The 19,116-nt window shown below is 45.4% G+C and overlaps 1 protein-coding gene across 2 annotated transcripts in view; it reads left to right on the top strand.

The window, feature by feature from the left end:
* FOCAD (focadhesin) overlaps window positions 1–19,116 on the top strand; it is a 1,730,079-nt gene that overhangs the window by 890,723 nt on the left and 820,240 nt on the right. For both annotated transcript variants that reach the window (XM_085634390.1, XM_085634400.1), the window contains exon 32: window positions 12,443–12,562. In XM_085634390.1, coding sequence (XP_085490516.1) covers window positions 12,443–12,562 — 120 coding nt within the window. The remainder of the gene's footprint in view (window positions 1–12,442; window positions 12,563–19,116) is intronic.

The following is a 19,116-nucleotide window of genomic DNA, read 5'->3' as shown; positions in this document are numbered from 1 at the left end:
GTTGTCATACTTGACGTAACACCGATTTAGATGTTCTTTTTATCTACACTGAAAAAAAAATCAGAAAATCAATATTGCTAAGATGAAAGTGCTTTCCTTCAGAGGAAGGAAGTGTTATATCAACTTCAACTGGAAACTGGGAGGGAAACCTGTAGAGGCGGTAAAGGAGTACACCTATCTAGGAAAAATATTTACGCAGTCACTTGAAAATAATTTGCACCTTCGGTGCTTAGAATTGAGTTATGGCCCACATAAATACTATAAAGAATTTCTATGTTTTCTCGGGAAAAAAGGCATTTTAATTCGCTTTTGGAAATATATCAAATAAAAATCCAGTCTACCTTGACATATGCCCTAGAATATCTCCCAATAAATAAATTTCATTTTTTGCATAAGTATGAATAGAAACTTCTGCGGAAAATAACTAACACTACTCAGGCTGCGCTAGTCCAGGCACTTCGATTAGAATGGTCACTGACTAGTACCTACATAATTGCCCTGGCAAATATAATTAGATGGGCCTATAATATGCTACATGCAGATAAAGATACTGTGAGATCTCTATTACACTTGAAACCTTTGAGGTTGGATCGAGCACTCTTACAATAATTAATAACCTTGAAGTAGCACTATCACACTTCAAGTGCACAATTCCACTTTTACTGTCCTGGACACGTGCCCATTTAAAGCTATTTTCAATACATATGACACCGCACCTCAGTTTTGACCTAAACTTAGATTACTGCTCGCAGTTATCCCACTACAGGTCTTACTTAGCCTCTCTTGAATATAAGATTTACCAGCAGTATCTAAGATTTACACTTGCACACAGCATACAACGCTGTATTATCATGCTCTGATTGGGGATCTTGCCTTTGAACTCCAATACAAAACATTGGGATAAAACAACCGTTAATGCAGGATTATGCAAACTGTGGAGAGGCGGGGACAAGACCTAGTCCATATGCTATAAATGTGTCCAAATAAAGAGCTAGTAGAAGCCTGGCTTAGATTTTTAAACCCTATATGCTATAGACATAATGTATCTGCCGTGAATGACCTGATCACTATTATAAATTCTCCTCCAAATGAATTTGTCTGTAATAACCGATAAACATTTTGAATTTTTTTTACCATTGTTTTAGATATATCTGTATGTATGTATTGTAAATATGTAACTATATTAATGTATTACTGTGTATCTTAATGTATTTTTTTTAAACTTTATTTTCCATTTTCAAATACAAAAACAGTGTATATATGCAGCCGTTCACCACAACATTAGAGTATACTGTCAAACCATATCCATATAAATGATTATCACAATGAGCACTCCACCAGACATTTGCCAGGCAGTAAGAGACTGTTGCATTACAATGTGCCGTGTAACAATAACGGGAACAAGGGAAGGATCCCCACTGATAACCCCCTTCCTAGTTCAAGCATCACTATTCTTGGTCAGTGCATGTTGAAGAGACATATATAATAACATCATGTAGCATCAATAATACAGCAGAGGAGAATCATTTGCGGAAACATGATTACCCCACACCTTCTGGGACTATGCCCTGTTCTACCTGTGACTCTGATTCTCTGCGTAATGTCTCGATGTATGACCGGTATGGGCCCCATATATCTTTGGGCCGAGAGGAGCTGGGCATCACACTTGCATATACTTCACTATTGACATTACAATACGCTAGGCTATGCAGCCAACTCTTGATAGTCGGGGGCTGGCTTACGTCCCCAGTGGATGGCCACCTCCCGTTTTGCCAGCAGTAGGCCCAGGGTTGCGAACCATCGAATCTTTTTAGGGAAATTTACAGTGTAGCCCAATAATGCCGCCTCGGGGTGGGAGTCAGAGAAAGATTGGTCATTTTCCCTAGCGTGTGATGAATGCCTTCCCAGTAGTGTTGGAGCTTCGGACATGTCCAGGTGAGATGTCCAAAATCTGCCTGGGGGGCAGAACATTTGCGACAATTGTGTGGCTTGGAGGAGTCGATCTTGTGTGCTAATGCAGGGGTAAAAAATGCGCGACCTAGGAATTTAAAGTGTAGGAGCTTGTGCCTGCTGTTCAGTGAGATGTCTTTTGTGACCAGGCAATATTTGGCCCATTGCTCATCCGTAATTGCTGTTCCCAAGTCTGCCTCCCATGCCCTACGGATTTTGCTGTCGTCAACCGGCCTCCGTGTCGCACATGCCTTATAGAGCTTTGAAGTGAGATGTACGTTGCTGGTGTTTTCAACCACCATAGTGAGAGGGGAAAGGAAGTGGGCTCGAGCGGGAAAGACATGAAAGTTGAGCGTAAGGCTGAACGGATGCGACCCATGATGAACCTATCCATAATGGTGCCTGTTTGGAATAGGCGGTGTATCTTAATTGTTGACCTCAGCGGAGGTCTAAACCAATTTAAAAAAATGTTCTGAAAAAAATGTTCTGAGGGTTACAACACTTACCAAAACCCTCTTGGCCCTGTATGAGGTGCACATACATCCACTGCAGGACACTCCTGGAGGATGAGATGAACTTTGAATACAAAAATATGCCCTCCATTTCTTACCTAGTTTTTATGTTTTATTGATGTTAGGTGGGTTACTTGTAGCACTGCTATTTCTACATTTCTCCTTTTTTTGTTTAGATTTTATTATTGACTTTCAACACTTTAGATACAGTTAAGCATCATAAATGGTTCGAAGCTCAAGTTACATATATGGGTAGACAAAGATAGTTTAGGCATTCAAATGTACATTCATAATTGCTTTCTCTCATAGCTATTATAATATAGCAATACAATCCCAGCATTATACATATGTTGAAGTTTTCTGTGTTAGACTTATGTGTCCTGGGATATGGATACTACTCAGATCTTGATGATGAAGCTACGTCTACCCATGGTTCTTATGGGGGCTTTTGAGCCTTCTTCTCTGGTGGGTGGGCTACAGTCCCTGTCCCTTGCCGGTGTTATCTGAACAACTGGCGTTTTTGACAGCTCCCATTCAAACCTCCACTGGGGGTCCCCCCGTGGCTCTCCAGTGCATGGCTATGCCTCGCTTTGCCAGGAGTTATAGAACTTTCAACTGGCCCATTCCCAGGTGACCAACACCATTATTTGGTTACAACACTAAGCACAGTAGGTACTATCTCTCCCTGAAGTATAAAATGCTGATATTAAATCTAGGCTAGCTTTTTCAAAGCCAGAGGGTTACGCAAGGTTCATCCCTATCCAAAAAGGCACTAGTTGTAAACTTGTAGAATACCGGGGAGGGTTGCTGAGTTGTCCTAAAGATGGCCAGCATGTCCAAAAGGAGTACTCAGCCTGCATGGGGTCCGCAGGCAGAGCATGGAATTCCATCTGGATCTTTTGCAACTTCCAAACCAGCTTTGAGGAAGAGCACGGTGCCTTTAAACAACAGCATAACTTTGAATTATTCCAGGATTGTTTCCTTCCTGTAGCACTTACAGTGGTTTATGTGTGAAGACCCAATCAGGAAACTTATCTTTAAGACAAGGGCTAAGTTTTGGCTGATCCCTCCAGGCCGCTGCAAAAATTAACTTGCATCCTGAAGCCCATCAGGGAGTTGGAGGGCATCAGTGAATCTCTTGCTGCATGCCGCAGTCATGGTTGGAGTCAAGAATCCACCTGCAGATGCCAGTTGATCGCAGTTGAGGCATCTGTTTGTGGCACTTAAATCTGTACGAGACACGTTAGTGATAGATTCCTTACCTTAGAATATCCCCAGGCGTTAAACTGGATCCGTAAAGTTTTCGCCAGCATTACCCCTGCGCGTTGGTAGGCGTTGTCGTATGGCTCCGCCTACGTCGTTGGCGTTGAAGTCGCCGAGATGACATCGCTGGAGCTACTTAGATGCGCCCACGCGCACTGATGTCAGTTCTTTCTTTTTCCACGCCAGCAAGCGCAGATCCGGAGAGAGCGGTACCCCCAGTCAATTTTTTACTGAGTTTTTGGGGACTTTTGTCTCTGTTTTTTGACTACTTATTTAGGTGCATAGGGATGCCCGATTTCAAGTCTTGCGCGGCCTGTCCCCGCACAAAGTCAGTGACAGATCCGCACCGTGAGTGTCTCTACTGCCTGGGGCGCGACCATGACTCCGAGTCGTGCTCCCACTGCTGGGCCATGGCTCTGAAAACTTTGCGGGAGCGGTCCCGAAAGTGGCTAGAGGGCCTGGAGTCGGCTCAACGTCGTTCCTGGTCCTGGTCCTGTGGGAGGTCGGGGGATCGCACGCGGAGCCATCAACACCATTCGAAGTCTTCGCACTCGGAGTCGGGTAAGGCAAAGCACAAGAAGTCGAAGAAGCGCTGTCGCTCTTCGCCTTCCCCTAGCCGGTCACGTGACGTGGCTGAGGGTGCAGGTGGCACCGCCCCAGTGGCTCCGGCGGAGCCTATGCAGTTGCCGATGGCCTACCCCCCCTTTCCGGGTCCATTGGTGACTCCGGCCCAGCTGCAGGAGTTCCTGTCAGCCATGGCACGTGTCTTCGGACCGTCCGGCCCCGCTGGTGCGCCTGCAGGCCTCGTGGGCCCGACTGGGGGTCCTCGTTCTTCGATGTCGCTGGCTCCCACCCCGACGTCGTCGACGACTTCGGTCTCGACGCCAAGAGACCCCCATGGATCCATGCATGGATCCCCGTCGGTTGGCCCAGTGCAACCTCTTTCGACGTTGACGGTGCCGCTACCGGCGTCAGCCGACGCCGTCCCTGGCTTCCTCCCCGATGTGGAAACGGCGCCGGAGGGGTGTCGACCAACGCCATTTGGGAATTTCTTTCCCTTTCTTCAAACACCTCCTTCTGTCCCACCTGTTCGGCAGGCTGTGGAGGATGGGGAGGGCTGGGAGGGGTCTGAGGACCCTCTCGCAGCACAATGTGAGTTAGACCCGGACTGGGATGAGGATCTGGGGGATGCAGGTGACCAGTACTATGCTCCTGAACCTGGCACACTATCTCCCAACACCCTACCTCTGAGAGCTTGGTTGTCCAATCCTCTGCTTCCCCAACCTCGTTCCCTGCCGCACCACCGGACAGGGAATCTAAGAAACTAGAGCAGTTTGGGAAGAAGATTTTTTCTTCTGCCAGTACAGGGCTGCGGTCTGTAAGCACCGCATGTCTCTTGGGCCGCCATTCCCATTCTGTGTGGGATACGGTTGCGCAAGTGCTGCCTCAGTGTCCTGTGGAGGCTTGGACAGTACTCTCCCAAGCTATTGCTGAGGGGAGAGACGCAGCCAAGTTCACGATCCGTTGTGGTCTTGACACTTCTGACTCGCTGGGCAGGGCGATTTCCATGACAGTGGCGCTACGCTGTCACGCCTGGCTGAGATGCGGGATGTCTAGAACACATTGATGGACATGCCCTTTGATGGCACTCACCTGTTTGGCGATAAGGCGAATTGCGCGTTGGAGCGTTTTAAGGACTCCGGGCTACGTCCAAGTCCTTAGGCCTTTCGGCTACACGCACTCCTTCCGTTTCTGCCTTTCGCTCCTTTCGTGGTCAAGGAAGGGGCGCCCAAGCACGTTCGTTTCAGAGCCACAGGCCTGCACAGCAACAGACTCAGCGCAGCCGTGAACATGGGACCCACAGAGGTGGGTCGTGGGGCCAGCGTGCGGGTCAGTCCACCACCCCCCTGCTGCCACTGACTTCCTAGTCCGGTGTTTCAGGACCACCAGACGCCAGTGGGTGGCAGGATTCGCCATCACCTCCACCCCTGGCGCACCATCACATCGGACAGGTGGGTTCTGCAAATTGTCCGAAGGGGTTACTCCCTCTCCTTCAAGACAACCCCCCCAGCCATGCCACCACAGTATCACCGCATGTCGGGGATCACTTGGCGCTTCTCCAGCAGGAAGTTACGGCCCTCTTGGCCAAGGGGGCCATCGAGCGCGTTCCGATGCCAGAAGTAGGTCGTGGTTGTTACTCCCACTACTTCTTGGTTCCAAAGAAGGACAAAGGCCTGCGTCCCATCTTGGACCTTCGGAACGTCAATCACTTCCTCCGGAAGGAGAAGTTCAAGATTCTCCCACTTGCTCAGGTCTTATCTGCCCTCGACCCGCAAGACTGGATGGTAGTGTTGGACCTGCAGGACGCGTATTTTCATATCCCCGTCCTGCCGGCCCACCGGCGTTATCTGCGATTCAAGGTAGGGCAGGAGCATTTTCAGTTCACCGTGCTCCCCTCTGGCCTTACCGGCGCCCCTCGGGTGTTTACCAAAGTGATGGGGGTGGTCGCATCTCATCTGCGCAGATCAGGGGTTTCAGTCTTCCCCTATCTCGATGACTGGTTGTTGAAGGCGGGCTCGCCCCAAACAGTCGTCTCCCACCTCCAGACTACGGCTGACCTCCTGCATTTGCTGGGGTTCTCCATCAACGTGCCGAAGTGGCACCTGATTCCCTCTCAGAAGCTCCTCTTCATCGGAGCGGTTCTGGACACGGCACAGTTTCGGGTTTATCCTCCCGAACAGCGAGTCGGGACATTTGGGCTATGATTCCGATATTTCAGCCCTTGTCCTGGGTTTCGGTCAGGACGACCTTGAGGCTGCTGGGCCTCATGGCCTCCTGCATCTTGCATATGGCATATGCGGGCTCTGCAGTGAGACCTGAAGTTCCAGTGGGCGCAGCATCAGGGGAACCTGTCTGACTACGTCCAGATCTCGGAGGGCACTTGCCAACAATTGCAGTGGTGCTTCATGAATCAGCATTGGGTCAGCGGCAGATCCCTCTCCCTTCCCCAACCGGAGCACACAGTGGTGACGGATGCGTCCCTCCTGGGATGGGGTGACCACATGGGAGAGGTGGAGATTGGAGGCCTCTGGTCTTCGGCGGAGTCCTGGCTCCATATCAATCTTCTGGAGCTTCGGGCGATCCTTCCAGGTGTTCACAGACAACATCACCGCCATGTGGTATTGCAACAAACAAGGCGGGGTGAGGTCGTGGAACCTATGTCAGGAGGCTCTGCGCCTCTGGACATGGCTGGAATGTCAAGGTATTTCCTTGATGGTTCAACACCTGGCAGGTTATTTGAATCGCACACAACATTTCCGGGTGGATGACCATTACTTTTTTGGCTATGTGGGCGCCAAGATAGGGCAGGCTGTACACAAGAGGACTATCTCCCGCTGGGTCGTCTTGTGTACCAAAGCCTGTTATTCTCTGGCTAGAAAGGAACCCCCGGTGGGGTTGCGCGCCCATTCTACCAGGGCGACAGCAGCTACTACTGCATTGGGACATGGTGTCCCCCTGCAAGACATCTGTCAGGCAGCCACGTGGGCCTCTCTGCACACTTTTACTAAGCATTATTGCCTTGACAGGCAAGTCCGGAGAGACGGCTTCTTTGGTCGTTCTTTTCTCCGTGACTTTCTGGTGTGATCTTGGTTCACAGACCCACCACCGGGGTTGGTATTGCTGGGGTATCTATTCTAAGATAAGGAATCTATCACTAACGTGTCTCTTTCAGATGCACAAGTTACTTACTTGTGTAACGATATATCTGTAAGAGACATAAGTTAGTGATAGATTCCTTACCGCCCCACCCATCCTCCCCGTTCTGCAAACTGATTTCTAGGGTTAAGGTCATCCCTTTCAGGGCCCTAGTTTCAATGCACCAGTGGTCAGTATCTTGCATGGCTCTGCCTTCCTGGCGCGTAAAGTCGTCTACAGAACTGACGTCAGCGCGCGTGGGTGCTTCTACGTATCTCCAGCGACGCCATCTCAGCGACTACGATGCCAACGACGAACGCGGAGCCGTACGACGACGCCTACCGACGCGCAGGGGTACTGCTGACGAAAACTTTCCGGATCCAGTCTGATGCCTAGGGATATTCTAAGGTAAGGAATCTATCACTAACGACTCTTACAGATATATCGCTACACAAATAAGTAACTTGTGTGTCAGGGCTTGAACCCAGAAGCACTAAAGGGAGACATTTGACTTAGTTGTCAAAGCTGAGGAATCTTTGTCAGTGAAGCACTGACAGAATGCACTGTGGCTGCCACCTTTACCAGCATCTTGTCCCGTGGTGGTGCTGAAATGCTAATGCTGGGCAAAAAGGTTTTCCATTTCAATGTGATACATGGGGAGATGTATTTAATGTGTGAAACGTGATGTATTCAGCAGAAATGTCATCACCAAAGGTAAGTAACTTTTACTTTATTGCAGTACCCTCTATTTGCTGTAATTCATCTATGTCCCTCCATGATAAGTTTCTTTAATTCTGTTTTGTAAGTTTACAAAGGAGTTGGAGATACACCAGACCAGCCATACCAACAGAGGCATGACCCATCCTAGCAAAGATATCTTCTTTTACCTGTTTTGAGTGTGCTGATAGCACAACAGATCCCTCCATTTGTTTGGCATCAGTGTGTGTGCATTTCTGTGATACACTGTTACTGTGTTGCAGGTTCATCCAAAGATGTTTTGTAGAGGACAAGAAAAAGGGTCAAGAAGGAGCCTTCACCAGTTCCCACTAAAATGGGCCTTTGTATTTAATGTGGTTCACTGTACCTGTGTTCTTGGGCCTGTCAGCAAATCTCTGCCCAATAAAGGTTCACTCAAGTGGTGGGCAGGGTGCCTGCCACATCTACAAAGCAACATCCCAACCTCAAAGCGAGGCACCACCTGAAAGAAGTGCACATGTTCAAGGAGGTGTATCCCCTTCTGCCAAGCCACAGGCACCCGCTCCGCTTCAGCTCAATCTACGCCTCCACCAAATTTGGGGTATGCCTAGTGTGTGTGCCTTGAGACAGTTCACCACCCTACATGCCGGCCATGGAGTAGATTCAGGTGCATCTAGCATTTAAGTGAGGCGGCCACACCAGTCAGCCTTCAAAGGCCCTGAATCCCCAGAGCACAGACCACAGCCTCTCCGCGAGGTGATTATAGCAGTCCACCTGCAGCAGGGTGGGTGGCTTCACTGTGACGCAGGGCCAGGACACCAGCCTGTAGCACGGGCCCAGTACACCAGCCTTTAATGTGTGCCCAGCTCACCAGCCTGTAGCTCCCAGGCCTCCAGCCCATGGCACAGGGCCATAGTCAGCACCACTTACTTTCAGTACACCATTGGCACTAGAAAAGGCTGTAGCAGCGTGCCTGTACTCCACATGCTTCAGTGAGTTATGATGCAGACGTGGGGTGGTATATACAATAGCGCACAGAACTGTATTGGAACAGGTTTGCTCAGCCACCCGTTTTGGCTTCTCCCCTGACTAAACCTTTTTCTTGTTTAACAACAGTAAATTAGACATTTTTTTACCTTCATTATTGTGGTTTTTCAGGATGGCAGATGCACCAACTTAGCCTATTACCTTCTGATAACTTACTATTTGGGTCACTATTGAATTATGTGGACCATAACACTTCCAACTTGTTAGAAACTAAAACAAAGTGAATTGCATTGCATTCTCATCTCTTAAAGAGATGGGAGCCTCAAAGCAGTTGTTCTCACCATGGCCATGGTGGTCTCTGAGCTTTGCCAAATTTTTCTTCATGACTTGAATGCTAATAAAAACAGACTGTAAATGGAACCAAAAGTGCTCCATATTGAATAATTTCTATGCAATGCCTTTTTAATACTTGCTTTAAATAGGTGAATGGTAAAGCCATTTTGTTAAGGCCTTGAGCATCATGAACCCTCCATAAATGTAACACTTATTATTTGCCTCCAAATGCAGCTTTCTCTTTTCCTTTTGCACTGAAACTTCACATTTGTCTCTGTATGCTCACGTTCTGAGTTTAGATTTACAACTTATGCTGGTGCGGCTCAGTAATGTGATGTAGTAGCAAAGCAGTATGAAGGACCATGTGGAATTTGTGATTTCTTTTATTGAGTTTTACAGAAGGGCCTGTTCATAAACATCATATAAAAATAAATGCGGGGCTTTGTCATGTTCACTTTCCTATTTTTTGAGAGGTGGTTCTGTTTATGCCAAATGTATTGATCAACAGGATTTTCTGGAATATAGCCTTAAGCAAAACTGCTGGGACCCAGACCATCAGGCTAAAACCTCTTTCAACTTTTTTGTTTTTTTTTAGGCCTGCCTCTCCCACTCAGCATTCACCACCGAGAATTCTATGGATATTCTCCGGGACAAGCTGGGTTTTTGCTGAGCTGCAACGCTCTCTATGAAATGGCCGTTGATTGTGTTCAGGGCAGTATATAGGAATTAGAAACTTAATTTCAAAACCACTTATTTTTTTACCATTTTGTATCATTAGAAACACGCACTTTCACCAAGTGAGCAGCCATTTGATCACTGTCCTCTTGTCTTAGCTGACAACAGGTGCCCTCCTTCATCACAATAAATGGAAGTTTGCCAAGAATGGCTCACTAGTGCAACAGCTGGTAAGAGCTAAAAGGAGGCTAGCTTGGGACTAAAAAGACACATTCTCTGGGCTGGGAATGGTTGTCTGACTTAAGTTCTCTAGATGAAAGTGAAGGTAAAATGTACATGCAGATTGCATTGTTTCAGAATGGGAAAAAGTTGGGGGGCATGAAATAAGAAGTAGATAACATAAACACACAGAATGATCTCAGAATGACTGCAGCGTCTCAATTGGGATCATCAGAAATTCTGATGTTCGTTGGCCAAATTGAAGGTTGATCCGTGCACCACATAGACTAAACAGTTATACTTTGAGCTATGGACCTTGCTGTAAGCAGTAATTGAAGGACATTTTAAACAGACTTGAGACTTTTTCCTTGCAGCTTCAACACAGGACAGAATCTTCTGTATTTAACCTTTTGACAGTTTCTGTAAGTTTACTTGGCATCCCAGTTATCTCCAGAAGCGATGGTTGATTAACATGTGAGCGGAGAAGGGAACATCCCTAGTAGTTCCTCTACAGTAACTCTTTTCTGACCTGTTAAACCAGTATTCCTAAATGCCTACTCCAGCACAATTCCATTTTAACTGAGCTCTAAACAGATTAAGCTAAACACTGAAACTTTCCTCAGTCATAAAGGGCATTAGAGGTGCAAGTAAAAGACATTCAGTGGCAGCATTGGCCAAACTTGGGGAGAGGAAAAGATAGGTAAGACGTTAGGAGATATCCCAGACCAGCGCATTACTTCCTTCCCATCTGTTTTCACCAATAAGTCCCACCTCATACTCAGGCTGCCTCACAGACTCCACTCCACCTTGTACAACCTCAGGCATTAGAACACAGGCACAGTCACACATGAAGGCTTTCAGTTGGCCCTAAAATGCTGACTCACAATATATTTAGGTGTTGTGGTAGGCCTTCTAACAGGGTTGCAAGATTCTCCTGCTGACCTATACCATATTCCTCGCCTGCACTCTCATGCCTAATGTGCAAAGTGTCTGTGGCACACTGGGCCCCGCAATCATTTGTGTCTGTGAGCAGCCCTTCATATTGAAGAATACAATAGGAGACATGCATATTGACATCTTTAGGTTGTAGGTTTTGGTGAGCTCTCTTGACTGTTTCTTCCAGTATACAAGATGGCTGCTAAATGATGAATATGCTTTCCAGGTTCCCAGGGTAATGACCTGGTGTTTCTGGGCCAAGTGATTGCAGAGCTGGTTTTCAAATGTACCTCTCCCTGCTTTTGTTGTATGCTTCTGGAGTGATGCATGGGTGTCAGTTACTGACAGTAAGTAGTAGAAACTGATACTCTTACTCGTTCTTTGGCTCCCATGGTACTGTCATTGATACTCGTCATCGTTCTTGGTCATGAAGGAAGCAGGAGAAACAGAATGTAAGCACGATTCAAAGAGTGCTGCTTGCTTTTGTATTTGCCACTTATTTCCCTTCCAACCAACTCACAATCAAATAAGAGTTTATGAGGACCTAAGGGTGAAGAACACGTCAGTCCTGTCATGTCTTTTGGGGACAGAGTGCATGATGTCTCATTGGCTACCTCTGGCATTTTGGTGAATCGTCGTCCATGATGTGTAGTTGAATGAGAATGTGACTGTACTCTGTGTGTTTCCTTACGCAGATGGGACACCAGTGGTCTTTTCTACTGTGCATTTTACATAGCATTTGGTTTATGGGTCTACCTAGGTTTATTTAGATTTAACTGTTTTTGCCTAAATCTGAGAGATGGTGCTTTTTTAACCTAGTCCTGGTTTTGCACTGAATAAACAAATACCTGTATTCAGTACTTCACTGAGCCTGATCTGGCCTAAATCCTAGCTCAGCAATCAAACTTCCTTTACCAACTTTTTCTTAACCCGTCAGTTATAATCTATGCAGATTATAGACATTTTGTCAAATTATACGTGTTTTTATGGGGATGTACTCCTGTTTTAAAAGCAAACCATACAAACGTTTAAGCTCTGTTGGTTTATCTTTTTTTTATATGCTTTGTGCTGTGTAAATGAGTAGCCATTTCCCGAAGTTAAAATCTCATCCAACAAAGGATCAGAGTTTTTTATTTTCAATAATGTTAAGTTTGTTTTTTGCCTTCTATTTCCAGATCGTTTCTTACTCCGTTTCCTGTGTTACTGTCTCTGCCTTCAGCGTGGGTATCATTGGAGCAGAGGAGGCAGAAGAGATCATGAACAAACTAAAAGCATTAACAGAACAGAATCAACAGGCTAGTCTGCTAAGTACTAATATTTTGCATGGTCATCAATTAGCTATCTTCTGTGTGTTCGGCACCTTTTTGTTTATCTCCATGTTCCTTTATTCTTATGTGGGATGACAGACTTGTATACTAGACCAGGACGTAACAGTCAGAGAACCATATACATATGCTTATTCTACATGTGTGTGCTTATAGGATCTCTCTATGACCTTCATAATCTTCTCCTGCCCGACCAAAGTATAAAATAATATAAATATTTTCAAAATGGTAATGATATAATTTCCACTAATTTCATACACAAATCTTAGAATGAACCAAAGTTCTGCATTGGGTTACATAGGGTTGAATCCTTCTGACACCATGCTGACCACAATCTATGTTTCATTAAAACATTTGTGACGTAGTTGTTTAACTTGACATGCTCTGTTCTCAAATAAAAGCTGTGCATCGGTTCAAGAACATGCCACATGAAAATAATGCTAGACGTTGCGCAGATAAAGCATGGCGTGTAATGAAGGGTTGGTGAAAGGGGGAAAAACATAGTAGCATGAAAATAGAAAACAAAATGAGGAATGGAGTGATGAGTGATTTAGTATCTGTATCAAACAGTAATGGGGGGAGAGCAAGGAAGATATGAGGGACGTCCCTATCTCCAAGTAGAATCAGTAAACAATGTGGACGTACCCAGAAGCTGAGTAGAGGAATATCGGACTCACTTTAGGTACTTGCAGTGCCAAAAAACCATTACGTCTACATTGTTTACTGATTTTGTATCTGGTCGACGAGTGGACACACATTGCTTAAAGACACCTTTCTTTTTTAACAAGTGTTGAAGTGTTGTTAGAGGTGAGGAATAGGATTTGAAAGTGTAGTAGTGTGGAAGATTTGAACACAGACAGGAAATTCAATGTGATCCATGGTGTCTGTGTGAGGTGGGAATTGAGGACCAAGAGCATGGATGAATTTTGAAGGCATTGCCATGAACCTGAAAATTGCTCCATTTCCTTTCACAAACTGTTCATAGTGGTGTCAGAAGGTGCAGGTGAATCCAGCAACGTTAGAGAGCATAGGATGGGATATTTAGGGCATTGCAATGGAGTTAGCAGACATAAAGGGGATAGCCTAAAAGAAAACATTGTCAGTAGGCTAGCTTTCTGAAAGTTCTTTTGAACAGGGTTTTGGCTAATCAAAGCTTGAGGTGGGATCAGTTTTTGCACACAAGTAGCTTAAGGTGGCAGCTTTACCAATCATATTGATACATAAACAGTGCATTTCTTGTGAAGAAGGTTTTTGGTAAGATTATTAATGTTCCTACAAGATGAGATGTGCCTCCACCATGGCAACAGGAGAGGAGACTGGTGTCTCTTTGTGCATGAAAAGGACAGGCATGAACTCTCAGCGCAGAAAACCTGCTTCTCTCGGAAGACATAATATCCTTGAAAGAATTTACTGAGAATAGCATTGATCAAAAAATAAGGAGTTCATCTTTCTGTATGTTTTGGGATGAGGTGGCAAGAGCGCACCTGGCTGCAAAAAATGCACTATAGACTTCTTGATTATTAAGCATCAGTACAGAATCTCCACTGAGCAGGACAAGAGCTTGGAGCACAATAAAGGAAATCTTACTCAAGAGGTGTCCTTGAACTGAGCATAGCATAGCAATGCCCTACTACCAGAGGTAACAAGTAAAGTCATGTTTGGCTTCACTTGTATTTGTTTTTGTATTTATAAAGCGCAACATTCATCCAGAGGATATCACGGCGCTATGCTAGGACTTCTAGTGAGTAGCTGAGTGGTTTATGGGTGATTCATGAGAGTGGCCGGTATTATTTACCAGAGAACAGATGAGTTTTAAGTTTTTTTCTGAAACAAGATAGTTCTCTGTGAGGCGGAGTTCTTGTGGTAGGTCATTCCAGTGTTTAGCTGCCAGGTATGAGAAGCTGCGACCCCCTGTTCTAGTTTTGTTAATGTGTTTTGTCCTTGCTAGAGCTAGGGACCGTGATCTTAGGCACCTCGAGGGTACAAAGAACTCAACTTTCCTCTGTAGAATGATAGGCTCCTGTTGGTGCAGGGCCTTGTGTGTGTAGCTGAGCAGCTTAGATTACGCTCTTTGGCGCATTGGCAGCCAATGAAGTAATTTGAGGCACTCGGACGATGAACTGAGTCTGTCTTTATTACATACCAGTTTGGCTGCTGCATTCTGCACCACCTGCAATCGAGGGAAGAGATAGTCTGCCATGCCCATAAATAATGCATTACCATAATCCAGTCTGCTGGTAAGTAATGCCTGTGTGACAGTTCTCCTACAAGCTCACTGATTAAAAAACACAGTCCTAGTAATGTGGTTTCTTGCCAGTTGAGTTAACAGCCTTTTCCGTGCTATGTTTTTACCTCACGGACTACCCAGATATAGTAATATATTACAATGCAGAAATCTGGCAGATAGGGAGACCTAGAATTAGCAGACATGCTAATGCAGTAACCCAACTCTGTTAATAGGAGGAGCAAACAAGCTGGGCTCAAGTTTGTCACTTGACCACAACTCAGTTCAGACCTATCCTTAGTCCTGAACCAGGAAGACATATAGCACTCCATTTCCAGCCTGGAAACCGACTGCACACCCTTTTTCTCAAAGATACACTCACAATTCCTTTAATTAATAATATATTTAGTACCATGCAACATCGAATCCACTCTGGTCTTCAACAAAAGATCCATAGAAATATGTTTGTCTCACGTCATTTGGAACCCAACCCAGTTCTTCATCAAGAGAGATGAGGACATTATAAACACGCTAAACAAAGAATAATAAAGAAAAAATGTGGATTTGTGTATAAAAAGTGCTTCCTCTGCTTTTATACCTTGTATCCAAGGTAGTGGCCTCTCCATAAGCACAGAGGCCAATAAGGTAATTCAAGATTTCATTTATCTAGGCTGATGTTTGGTAAGCAAGTGTGATGCATATAGTGAACTATTCAGGTGCACAGATAAGGGTCATAACCAGTTCGTCTTCTGGAACTGGTGGATAGGGAAAAGGATGATGGTGGTCCATTGGACTTTGCAAGTAGTCCTTCCCAACTTCACCTAAAATGTCAGGACATGGATAACCAGGAATCAGGTTACTTCCTAGGAGATTTTCCATTCAGATATAGAGAACAAGCTGATTGAAGGGATTATGAAGAATTTTAGGAACAATATTTTTACGAGGAGACATATGAAGAACTTCAGTTTAGACAGCCTACTGTGCACGTCCCCTTTGCTCTCATTATGGATCTTAGACATATGCTTCAAGACTACCACAATAGATTTCCGGAAAAAGTAGATATGCCTCAGCGTACAACCCATATGCCAGCACCCTCAGTGGTTATGTCTCCGCTGTTGCTTCCGATGCATTCGTAACAAAAAAGTCCCTCTATTCACCAGAGTATTCCCTCTCAGCAACGTCTGTTAGACCCTATCATTATTCTTGATGACTATGTGGAGGGAGATAATGATAACCATGGACCTGAAGAAAGGAAACTAGTGCAGGATCCGTCCACTACAATAGGAGATGAATGGTATGATTATGTTGCACCAGATTCATCTCCTTCACAGGCATAGTTGGTTTATTAGGGCAAAAGGGCTGTGCCCCCTCCCTAAATGCTTACTTTTTTACTTATTCCCAAAAAATTGAAAGTTCTTAATTGTTTGGAGCTTCTGACCCTCGTTCTGAGTGAGGTCAGGCAAAAGCAGGCACTTTAGAAAGGCACATGCGCTATTGAGAATGTGCCTGCCGTCGCAGCATTTACAGGGCTTACCTCATTTCCGCCCTGGTCCTCTGTGTACTGCAAGGCCACGGTCTCCTGTGACTCAGTGCAGCCTCACGTTTTGAAAACAGCCTGGACGCTTTAAGCTTAAGCCCTGGTTTTCCTGAGGCTGTCTGTCAATCTGTGAGGCTGCACTGTGTACCAGTGCAAAGAAACCCATTTCCGACCTCGTCACAGAGTGGGGTGGGAAGAAGTCTCTGTGGCCCCACCTCATCCTAGTGGAGTAGGGGAATGTGTGAGGTGCATAGGTGGAGATCGAAGCCTACATCTGCTTCAAGTTGGTGTTTAGGGCAAGTGTGGCCAAACGAACCAAAAAAACAAAACAGGCTTTGTAACTGGTCCCTAACGGGCCTGATTTATTGGACTTCACTACTCGCTATCAAAAAACAAAAAGCAATGGAAGACTTAAGGAGTTGGGAGCATTCTTGTGTTGTGTGATTCCTGCCCCTCTTGGATGTATTGCTGCGCCATGTTCACTCACCACACGATTTAAAAAAATGTAATAGAAATTATCACACTGGACAAATCTGCTGCAGCTTCAACAGACGATTGTACACTCTGAATTGTTCATGTCTCTATAACATTTAAAAAAATTATTTCACTTTATGGTGAATGAACATCAGGGCTGGCTTTACCCCACCTGGCGTTGAGCTCTGATGCTGTGCTTAGAAAACGTATGGGTTTAAAAGCACCCGCTGCAGAGCTCCTTACGTGGCCAGCCATTTTTAAACAACAATAAAAATGTCATAACGCTGGTGAGTAATGTTTCCTGCTGGATCGAGGTGGAGTTTTGTCTATTGGCAATTTTTGCTCATCATAAAGTAGCACAGAGGTTAATGTGCCTGCTGCAAAGAATCAGTGCAATGAAGACGAGAGAACTGTATTTTATATGGAAAGCTCAGTGGATTACTGCTTTTGTCACAGAGATCCTTTTCTCACCCTGTATTTCATAGATTACAATCCTACTTTAGCACAATGACCTATAAACTGTCATCAAAAAGCTGCTTGCAAACTGCAAGGCATAGGTTAGAATGTTATGCTTTTCCATAGTCTTTCATTATCCTAATGTTGAAAAAGGGGTTAGTGTGGGTACAAATGCATTCTTATTACTAAAGCCAACCCTAACCACTGTGGTACATTTAAAATCCTTAGCTTGTGCTTCTCCATTATAAACAATCTTCAAATATACCGCCTACCAGTATTGATGCCATGCTATTCATGACTAGGGCAGCTGTACTCCCTTATTGAGGTAAATTTAGTATTGGGTCTTATGCCCCATTATCTTTGAAGTTCACCAGCTGCCACTGCTCCTCCAACACCCCCTGTGATTACTTGTCTACCAGATGTCATTGGGGGTTTTCACGTACTCCTGGCTTGAGCGACTAAACGCTTTGATGTGCCATTACTAGCTCAACAGGCAGATTTTTTTTATATCACTTTAAAGAAGATCCAGGAGAGAAAGGAAAAGATATCTGCAGTCAACACCAGCCGAACAAGAGCAGAAAAAGCGAAAGCTGAAGGTGATTACACCAAAACTAACAAGGATCAAAGAGAAGTTTAATTGCAGGCAGGTGAAGATTCCTGGATCTTCTTGCCACAGAAGCCATGGAGGCAGCAAGCCATGGAAACTTGAAAGAACTCTACAACATAACAAGGAAACTGTCAGGCAGATGCCGCAAGCCAGAAAGACCTGTTAAAAACAAAGCTTGGAAGGCAATCATGGGTAATGTAGATTAACAGCGAAGATGAGCGTACAGGTTTGAAGAACTGCTAAGCCAGCCCGTGCCGCAGTCTCCACCAGACATACAGCCAGATGACAAGGACTTGCCAGTAGACTAAAGCAGGCCAACCAAGGAAGAAATACAGCAAGCCATCAAACATCTGAGAAATGGGAAGGCAGCAGGACCTGACAACATTCCTGCAGAGGCACTGAAGGCAGACACTGAAACATCAGTAGGTGTGCTCTATTCCATATTTGGAAGGATCTGGGAAGAGGAAAAGGTGCCATCAGACTGTAAGGAAGGATATCTCATCAAGATCCCCAAGAAAGGTGACCTGAATAACTGTGCAAACTACAGAGAGCTAACTCTTCTATCAACCCCAAGTAAAGTTTTCAACAGAGTAATCTTGACCAGAATGAAGGAACAAGTCGACGCCCAGTTGCGAGACCACCAAGCTGGCTTTCCAGGAGATAGATCCTGCACAGACCAGATTGCAACACTGCTCATTATCATTGAGCAGTTGATGAAATAGAACTAACCCCTCTATGTCAGATTCATCGACTATGAGAAGGCATTCAACAGTGTGGTCAGAGAGACCCTTTGGAAACTCCTCCAACACTACAGTGTTCCAGATAAACTCATAAGAATCATCAGGAACTCTTATGAAGTAATGACCTTGAAGATTGTCCATGGAGGACAACTCACGGAAGCCTTTCAAGTGTGGACCGGAGTTCCCCAGGGTTATTTGCTTGTGCCTTTTCTCTTCCTGCTGGCCATTGATTGGATCATGAAGATATTGACATCAAGGAGAAGAAATGGGATCCAGTGGACATCTTGGACGCAGCTCGACGAACTGGCCCTACTCTCCCATACCCATCTGCAGATACAAGAGAAGACTGACAATGTGGCAGCCTCATCTGAACAACTAGTCTCCAACATCCACAAGATCCTGAAGGCTAACACAGCCAGCACAACTGCAGTCACTTACAGGCGATACATTGGAAGAGGTTGAGCAATGTCATAGACAAGCAGGGTG

This window comes from Triturus cristatus, chromosome 2_1 (genome assembly GCF_964204655.1).
Source record: "Triturus cristatus chromosome 2_1, aTriCri1.1, whole genome shotgun sequence".
Lineage (NCBI taxonomy): Eukaryota > Metazoa > Chordata > Amphibia > Caudata > Salamandridae > Triturus > Triturus cristatus.
The sequence above is the reverse complement of the archived record's forward strand: the minus strand, read 5'-3'. Positions and strand labels throughout refer to the sequence as shown.